We start from the raw sequence: 9,970 nt of genomic DNA on the forward strand, positions 1-9,970 counted from the left end.
ACCAGCCACTCTCCTCTATCCAACTCTTCATAATATTTTGAATAATCCTCAATTATTTTTCCCAGTAATCTGTCTTCCAAATTATTCCAAATATTTAGCAATTTGACCACAAAACGTACATTTTATGATATCTGTTCTAGTTTATTTTGGTGTGAAAACACTTTTGTTATGTTCCTTAGTCCTACTTCTTTCCATACTCTGAAGTTAGAGTCCATGTTTATCTGACTAGTACCATTTAAATGTTTTATATTGTTATGGACCAGATCAAACCTCCTCGAAATAGATTAAGAAGACAGCTTAGACCCTAACCTTTTCTTACTTTAAAGGATTGGTGTAAGGCATTGTGTTCCAGATTCAGTTTGATTGGCCAACTACCAGGCTTGAAACAAAACACACTTTATTCATACACATAATTAAGATACAGACAAAATAAAAATAAAAGGAAAAAAATGGCTTAACTGTAACTCTAACGAAATTCTATACAAAATAATATCATATAATCTACTACTAATTAACTGATCTAATATAGTAACATCCCATAAACACACCCTTGGTAAAGGCAAATTCAGTAAAATAGATTGTTTCACATGCAATTCTAGCAGCAGAAGAGAAGCCCAGAGGAATAAGAGCATCTGCATCCAGCTTCAAGACCCCAGCTACAGTTACTGAAAGCTAAAACTACAATCTTGATTCTGTGGGAGCTTGAGCCCACCCACTCATGCTGCTTCTATTCAGCTTTAAAACAAAACCCCAAGACTTCACAAGCTGTTTACTTTATTGGCTTGAAGCAGGCTACTCAGCACAACTGTCTCAACCTTTCTTCAAAAAAAAACCAGGACAAGATACACCTCTTTAAAGCCATAGCATCGTCACAATATCCTTTGACAAGGTCCATTTATTAACTGCATTATTTATTGATTTAACATTTTCTCACCTTTTTGTTCCTTTCATATTCAAGATGAGATTCTCCATTCCTTTCCAATGCAAACATTGTTGGAGGTTGTGATAGGACTGAACACGGATTTTTAAGGTTGGACTAACTAGTAAACTGCAAAGCTCTAGTTTGCTGGACTTAACTGATCTGGCTATATATGAGGGTGTTGTGTGTTGTACATGCACAAGCTCCTCTTTAAGTCTCTCTGTATTAAGTCAGTTACATTATTTTCATGATCACATTTAATGACTTGTGGAAATGATTTGCATTTAGTGTCCATCCACATGCCTTTTCAATTGCAAAAATAATTTAAATTATTTTGTTGCATTCACTAACTCTACTGCTCTGCTTTGTATCGGCGGAATATTGGATCACCTTCCACTTGGTTTTAGGAAATAGATCATTTATGAAGATTAGAACCAATATGAATTAAAGCATTAATCCTTGTGTATCTCAACTCAGTACTTACTTGGCCCAATGTTACTACTCCCACTTTCTTTTTCTTTTTAAGCAGTTTTTAAAATTCTGGGCCCATGTTCTTACTTATATCATTCATGTCAGAGTGTTAGAGTGGGCTAGATACTGAATTGAACATCAAATTCAGACTAGACTGTGGGACAAAAAAGTTCCCCTATCTGTTGGCTGTAACAACATTTGTGAAATCAGAATGAGCTAGCTCCATTCAGCTCACACTGGACATATTTGTCTCTATTTAAATATGCAATGACAGGATGTGGGCGTCACTGGCTAGGCCAGCATTTATTGGCCATCCCTAATTGCCCAGAGGGCAGTTAGGAGTCAACCACATTACAGTGGGTCTGGAGTCACAAATAGGTGAGGATGGCAGATTTCTTTGCCTAAAGAACATTAATGAACCAGATGGGTTTTTCCTGACAATCACAGGTTTCATGGTCATCATTAGGCTATTAATTCCAGATTTTTAATTGAGTCCAAATTCCACCATGGCAGAATTCAATCCCGGGACCCTGGATCAATACCCTGGATTAATAGTCTAGTGATAATACCAATAGGCCATTGCCTCCTGTATAATACAAAATGGTCTCTAATTTGCTAAGTCATTCAAAGAAGCTTATTAATGCGGGAATTGAGGAAGAAAAAGTACACTAGTTCAGTAGATGCTCCTTGTCCACAGTACAGATAAAGGAGGAAGAGCTTTCAATGGCATCCAGTTGTCTTTCCCCATCTTGGCAGTGTTTGAGGTTAAACTGGTTGTCTAAAAAGGGAAGTGTTTAATTTTCAACCACAACTGTCTTTTATTGCAATGACACAAAGATGCTGCTAAAAGTCCCAAATTATAAATGCCCAAAATACACTTATTCCATTATTCATTTTATCTTGAAACAAGCAAGATTTGCCATGAAAAATCATGCCCATCTAAAACTATGCTTTCTTAAAAATTAAGTGATTATTTTGCATTCATCCATTATTTTACTGATGGACTAATAGTAGACCGGGTGAGTTTAAGTGTAAGCCCATTTGGCTAGCAATTACTTCAGAATAGTAGCAGCAGCAAATTACAACCATGGTTTTATTCAGGGTAATTGTTAGCCTTAAGACCCCTAATGTAACAAGTGCCCGTTACACTGACTTCACAAATTAGATCCCATTTAATATTTTAGCTACATGTAAGTAAAAAAGGAATTTATATGAGCCTAGCACATGCTTTTCTAAAATCATTGAAAATATTCATCAATGCTAGTTGCTACTTTTCAGCTCATCCTTTTTACTTTTGATTTGAGGTACAAGTACATTCTTGTGTTTTCTAAAGATGGTTGAAAAAAACACACTAGGAAACAGTTTTGAAAAAGTAGTAAAGCTATTAAGAAAAAATTACATTTTTTAGCATTTCATTTCAACACCAAAGACAACTTTTTATTTAAAAAAAAACTATCAAAGTACAAAAAAAATGTACAAATCACCATTTCATTTCACAGCTTAAATAGTTACCGCAAGGTCCAGTTTTCAGCATGAAAGCCTGAGTGAAACTCTTTTAACATAGATAATGCAAATGATTTCAAACAAAAGATGTGACATTCGAATCTTCTCTTGCATTAAAGCACATTGGCTCATGTGTGCTTCATATCAAAGGCTACAGTTACACTGCAGCTATTGGTTTCAAACTAGTTATCAAGTAACAGACCCGTCACTAAACTGTAGTTTACTGCTAGCTGTGTAATCCAACCAGATTACAGTAAGGATAGCCACAAACAGAATTTGTTGCACATACTTGGACACATGTAGAGTTCTAGTAAGAGTCAGTGAAGGCAGCTCCCATTCACAATCTCAACCTCAAGAACCTTTCTCTGCCTTGGCACCATGAAAATGCAGCTTCACATTGAGCAAGAGTTTCACTGCAGCTAACGCCAACTTCAAGGTATCAAGAAATCTTCTAGCAGAGACCTCACATCATTTGGATTTATTAGATTTGAGTGTCAGGCTGGAACTGCTTCATATCACAGAAAATGTAGAAGCATTACTGTACTCCAATATTTAGTTAAATACTGCTTTCGGTACTCCCATTTGCTGGGACGTGTAGCTGAATTATACTTTCAGACCAAAACAAAAGTACAAAGTGCTTCCCTCAGTCCATTTGTTATCTTTGCAAACACTTTCAGAACTAAATGTTTTTTGTAACTTTGGACAATAACGTCCTTGACTTGCACATCATCCATCTACAAAAAGCTACACAAGTTTTAAACACTTTATACAGTACAGTAGCATCAGAACAATGTCAGTGAATCGCAAGAACATTTCACCATGTTCCAGTCTTCTGGAGTTAAGAAACTAAGAATCTTGAAAGAGCGGGGAGCAAGAAAGTAAGAGAGAGCGTGTGAGAGAGAGAGAGCAAGACAGAGACAGAGAGAAAGGATATTTCAGTTCTTTCTCACTTATTCTAACTTCCCAGGCAATTTTCAGTGATCGTCCATCAAATTACATGTGAGCAGGCTATCTGGGTACAACCAAATCATAACAGGAATTTATTTGTAAATGTAAATCAGAAGACTGCATACTCTCCAGAATGCTCAGCATCATAACTGTAAGCATCAATCCCCGAAAAATTTCCATATTTCCTGTAAAACATCAGTCTAAATCTGGTTGGAGGATGCTCTAATCAGTTCAACTCCTCACCAACCATCTACAATTGAGCTACTGGTCCCTGTTTTATTTTGATCCCATTATTTAAATGAACAGTTAAGTTGCAGGTTGGGTGTCTGTCATTGCTGTTGTATATGCTACACTGCGTCTGGAGGAAAAAAAAAAGTCAAATTTGGATCAGCCCAAAAAACTTGGAAGATATATTTTTGGCAAGTTGTGTGCTTTTGACCATTTAGTTGCTCCTTTTAGGAGACTCCATTGATGAGCTATTCAAATCCATTTTAGCTGATTATGGAATAAGGTCCTCAGTTCATCTCTTTCTCTTCTGATGCCTGAGCATCTTCTTCCGTTTAATGATCATTTCGTGTAACCTCTCCAGACCTTGTTGCAGACCTTGCCCATTCACTGCACTGGAACTCTGGATGTGGTGCAGAGTGGATGCACCCAGCTCATTCAAACTTAGGGATTTCTCCACCTCAGCTACAGAGAGCGCCCCTGGCAAATCTTGCTTGTTGGCGAAGATTAACACAGGCACTCCTTGATTTTCCGAGCTCCTGGAAATTTTATGAAGTTCAGCCTTGGCCTCCTCCATCCTCTCCATCTCAGATGAGTCAATCACAAAGACGATGCCATCGGTACGTCTGGTGTACGACTTCCACAGAGGCCTCAGCTTCTCCTGGCCACCAACGTCCCAGACCTGGAAAGTGATGGGCCTCGAGTTCCCAACCAGCACTTTGATTTTTTCAGTGTTGAAGCCTTTTGTAGGAATGGTGTTGACAAACTCCCTTAACTTCAGTCTGTACAACAGAGTAGTCTTCCCAGCTGAATCCAAGCCAATTACCACCACATGCAGGGACTGGAAAGGAGGCAAGAAGGTTCCACTAGGTGTCAGTTCCGACAGCTGATTCCCCATTGTCAACCAAATATCTTCAGCTCCCCTTTAAATAAAAGTACGTGTAGTCTCAATGGTCAATATCCTTGTTTTGTAGATCTGGAGGGTGTCGCCTCGTGGCACCTTCTTCAAAGCCAGTCTGAGTTCATTGGGCACGGTTTACTTTGGGCTAATTTAAAAAAAAGTTAACATCTGGTTAGTTTAAATGCTGCCTTTTCCAAATGAAAAACTCACTATTCCTGATAACTCATTCTGTAGTTATAAGAAAGAATGAATTTTAAGATTTTGCATGGAAACTTCCCTGATTCTTTAAGAATGCAATTTTCAACATAACCTGTCCATACAACGGCCATTATTTTTGTGTTAACACGGCAACAAGACTGTGGTTGTGTGCACCTTACCAGTTTGGTAAATAAGAACGCAGGTCTCTATAATGAAAAAAAAGCGAATCAACACATTGACCAACATTTAAAAGATCAGAACAAACGAGATTCCTCAACTGGCTGCTCCGAGAGGCTGCAGCATTCTCTCTCTCCTCCCCCCTCCTCCTCCTCTCTCTTTCCCTCCCTCTTTCTCTGAGTCACTCACCATCGAGCCGGATTTATTTAGATTCCTGGCATTTTAAACGTCAAAAACTCCTTCAATCCCTGCTTATTTACTAATCACGCGCTTCCTGATTATGCTCAGCAAGAATCCATTAGGGTCAGTGTAAACCAAACACGGAATTAACACATCAGTCTCCAATGCTGTACCCTGGACCGAGGCTTTGAAGGTTTCTTCCAGGTCCTAGTTTTAAACTGCATTCCAGCCAGCAATACACCAGCACCATCAATTCATGTGTTTTTTTTTTGAAGGGATTTAATGTGGACGGTGTATTATTTATACAACTTTTTCTTCCATCTAAGGAGATTAAAGCAAATGTCTATTCCCAAATATTATCACTGGGAGGGAGAGCTCAAACAGCAACAAATTGCATATGAATAAAAGTCATTTTAACTACATTTTTCCAGACTATGTATATATTTTTTCAATTATCAAAAGTGTCTAATTCGCAACAACACAGGGCTTTGCTGGCAAGCTCTCTAACCGGCCAGCTTGGGGTTGATCAAGGCTAGTGCAAAATAGGTTTTGATTTTAATGTGAGTACATAAACCCATGTTTAATATGTGAAGACACCCCAGAGACCCGAGTCCGCTTTCTAAAAAAAAAATCAACTGGGAAATGCAACATGAGACCGACTGCCAATAACAAAGAGCAACAAACTTCATTACCCTGCATTCTCAAATTACTGCAGTTCTCACAGAGCTCCCACATTTACCAAAATGCATATTATTGCACAAGTCGCCAACTACTGACAGGTATACTATTCCGATAAAAATAACTATAGCACTCTGGGACTGAGCAGAAATTAAATATTGTGAAAAAAAATAAATTGAAGTCAATCGACAAGTCTGATCATCCACGTAGTGAGAGGGAGACCGGTTTTTAAGCATTAAAGCATTACCTTTGTCCTGTTGGAGAGCAGCTATTGTAGTGGTGCTGGTAAAGATTCAGTAGAGAATGCTAAACGCAGCAGTTTGTTAGGCACTTTCTAGACGATCCATAAGAACTGACAGATTAGAGAACCACCCCTTAGCTCGGGATTTCTCAGAGTAACTCGCTCACACAGTGGCAACTGCAACACTTTGACGTCGACTTAACCGGGAACAACACCCTCAAAAGACACTTCTCAAAGTGGCCCCATCACTCTTGACGTCAGTGTCCCTCCCGGCCGCTGATGTGAACTCTTCTTTCCTTAAAATAAAACCCTGACAGTTTCATGCAGGCACTGCCCCGGCAAAATAGACATCTCCCGGTGATAAGGTGCTATGAAAATGAGAGAGTATCGCGATAAGTCGTCCAAAACGTTAATAAGGAATTATACTTGTGTTAATCTGTTCACTGCAAGACCTTATCTGCGTATGCGCCCAATTTTTATTTGGCTGCAACAGTTCTAACCGATCGAAGTGGTTGGCGAAATTGCAACGATGTACAGTTGTGCACAGATCCTGATCTCCTGAGCCTGCTTCCCCTCAGAGGGAAATCAGGCTATTGCCATTGGGATTACTGGGTTCTGTAAAAGCAGATTGTCCCAGTAATTGAAAACAACAAACAAAGGACTACGGTTGCTGGAAATCTGAAACACAAACAGAAATTGTTGGAGAAACTCAGCAGGTGACCCTGCCACTGGGCCCTGAACATTGACTCTGCTTTCTCTCTCTTCACAGATCGTGCCTGACTTGCTGACTTTCCCCAGCAACTTCTGTTTCTGTCCGAGTAACTGTTGAACCTAGATTGGACAGGGATATAATGGCCTGCAGCAGTTCAAGAATGCAGCTCATCAGCAATTTCTCAAAGGAAACTAGGTACCGGCAACAAATGCTGGCCCAGCCACCATCAGTTCTGAGGAAGAGTCACCGGACCCGAAACATTAACTCTGTTTTCTCCTTCACAGATGCTGCCAGACCTGCTGAGCTTTTCCAGCAACTTCCCATGAGTGAATTTTTTTTTAGAAACATTAATCCTTACAGTACCAGAATCTCCATGGAATTCTTTGCCTCAAGGCTTTTTTTATTCTTAAGTATTTCAGTCCATGTCTTGTGAGGTTGAAGAGTCGCCCAATCTGACAGCCAGGGTGTAATTTTTGCAGCATTGATCATACCTTTCTGAAATGTCATAAAATGCTTCAATCTCATTCCAACTCTGTGCCCATCTATTATAGTCATACAGCACAGAAACAGACCCTTTGGTTCAACTAGTCCATGCCGAACATAATCCCAAATTAAACGAATCCCACTTGCCTGCTCCTGGCACATATCCCTCCAAGCCCTTCCTATTCATACACTTATCCAAATGTCTTTTAAACATTGTAATTGTGCCCGCATCCACCATTTCCTCAGGAAGTTCATTCTACACACAAACCACCCTCTGTGTAAAAATTTTGCCCCTCATCATTTTTAAAATTCTCTCCTCTCACCTTAAAAATACGCCCCCGATCTTGAAATCCCCCATCCAAGAGAAAAGACAATGATCATTAACTCTATCCATACCCTTCATTATTTTATAAACACAACCTATTTGAACTGTGCAATCAGATTACATCCCCTGTCACAGACTGGAATTAAGAGACATTTGATGTGACAGTGACACACCAACGATCCTCATTTTTGTGCACCTTCTTGCAGTCCCTGTCATGGTTACCAGTGTCATCCTCAAACAATCAGTTGATGGAGGCTGCTTACATCTGGTTACATATTGACAATAACTACAAATATTTATATTTATTTAGCATTTTAACTGGGTAAAACACAACACAGAAATGTTAAGGACCTACATTTGATACCAAGTCATATAAGGACACATTAGAATGGGGGGAGGGGGGCAATTGCTTGGCAGGTTTTAAGGAGGAAAGAGATGGATTAGGGATGGAATTCCAGAGTCAACAGTCTAAGGCAGCTGAAGGCACAGCCACTGATTGTGGTGTAATTAAAACTGTAGATTCACAAGAAAATAAATTTGGAAGACCGCACTTTGGAGTATTGTAGGGCAGGGGGAGATTACAGAAATAGAAAGACATAATGCCATGGACAGGGTTCGAATACAAGGAAGGTGAATTTTAAAATTCCCTATTCAATCAGCGCCAATAAAAACTCAGCAATAGTTTCTCTTCCTAAACCAAACTGTTATGTCTGGAGTTCTCAACCTTGGCCCTTCCCGCTTCACATTTACATACTTTTCTGGGAGTTTTCATCCAAAGAAGAGTTCAGGATTTACCTGAATGCTGACATAGAATTCTGCTTCACCTCTACTCCCTCTGACACTTCAATGTCATAGGTCTACTTGCCTGATGCCCTGTACTCAATGAGCTACACTTCCTCAAAGAAAACTGGTAAAACCGAAGACATTGAGTTTGGTCCTTGCTCCAATTTCATGCCCCTCATTGTCAACAATTTCGGGCTGAAGTAGATTGTTTGTTAGTAAACTCAGCATCCCATCTGGAGCTGAGCTGTCCCAAGTTTCCATCCTCTTTACCATCAAGATTGCATACCTCTGATGTTTTGCTTGTCCTTACCTGACCTCAATCCATCTTATGCTGAAACTCACATTCACTTTTGTTATTTCTAGACTTGACTCTTTCAATACTCTTCTATCTGTTTTACCAATAACCATCTTCCACAATCTTGAGCTCAGCCAACACACTGCAGCCCATATCCTAACTTGCTGCAAATTTATCACCCCTGTACATACTATCTGCATGGGCACCAGCTCTACCAGTGATTTTAAAATTCTCATGGTTATGTTCAGCTCCCCCCCATGACCTCACCCTTCCCCATCCTCCTTCAGCGCTCCAAAAATTCTACGTTCGTCCTACTTCTGAATGTGTATGTTGCACATTCCCTACACTCTACATTATTGGCAACACTGACCACTAGACTTTGAAATTCGAGATAGTAGGAACTGCAGATGCTGGAGAATCCGAGACAACAAGGTGCAGGGCTGGATGAACACAGCAGGCCAAGCAGCATCATAGGAGCAGACTTTGAAATTCCCTGACTATAAGTTTGCATCTCTTCACCGCCCTCTCCTTGGACACCTTAAAACCTGCATAACTGACGAAGCTCTAATCCTTAAATCTCCTTTTTTGACTCATTTTCTGACTTTTGCCTTTTATATCCCCACTTTTAACTGCATTGAAGGTGCTATATAAATACAGGCTGTTGTTGAATTTCTTCACTCACATTGTTTGTTAGGTAGACAAACATACCATTTATTTTGTACACAGCAACATCCAAAACAAAAACAATGAGATTACTGGCTAGTTAGACTATGTTAGGTGGTATTGATTGATGTAGGAGTGTTTTTCAGACTGATTGAGGGTTGCGTGTTTTTCAGGAATGACTGAGTGGAATGTTGGTCAGTACTGATTGAGTATGGAATTATTGGTCAGGTCTGATTGAGTGTGGAATGTTGGGCAGCACAGATTGAGG

General features: G+C 39.7%; 1 protein-coding gene across 1 annotated transcript; it reads right to left on the minus strand.

Moving 5' to 3' along the window:
* Positions 1-2,817: 2,817 nt before the first annotated feature.
* arl4d (ADP-ribosylation factor-like 4D) lies at positions 2,818-6,744 on the minus strand. The gene is made up of 2 exons (XM_020534009.2): positions 6,448-6,744; positions 2,818-5,112 (listed from the first exon to the last, which is right to left on the minus strand). The coding sequence occupies exon 2, from the start codon at positions 4,962-4,964 to the stop codon at positions 4,362-4,364; it is 603 nt and encodes a 200-aa protein (XP_020389598.1). The 5' UTR covers positions 4,965-5,112; positions 6,448-6,744; the 3' UTR covers positions 2,818-4,361.
* Positions 6,745-9,970: the final 3,226 nt, after the last annotated feature.

This window comes from Rhincodon typus, chromosome 30, assembly GCF_021869965.1.
Source record: "Rhincodon typus isolate 14 chromosome 30, sRhiTyp1.1, whole genome shotgun sequence".
Classification (NCBI taxonomy): Eukaryota; Metazoa; Chordata; class Chondrichthyes; order Orectolobiformes; family Rhincodontidae; genus Rhincodon; species Rhincodon typus.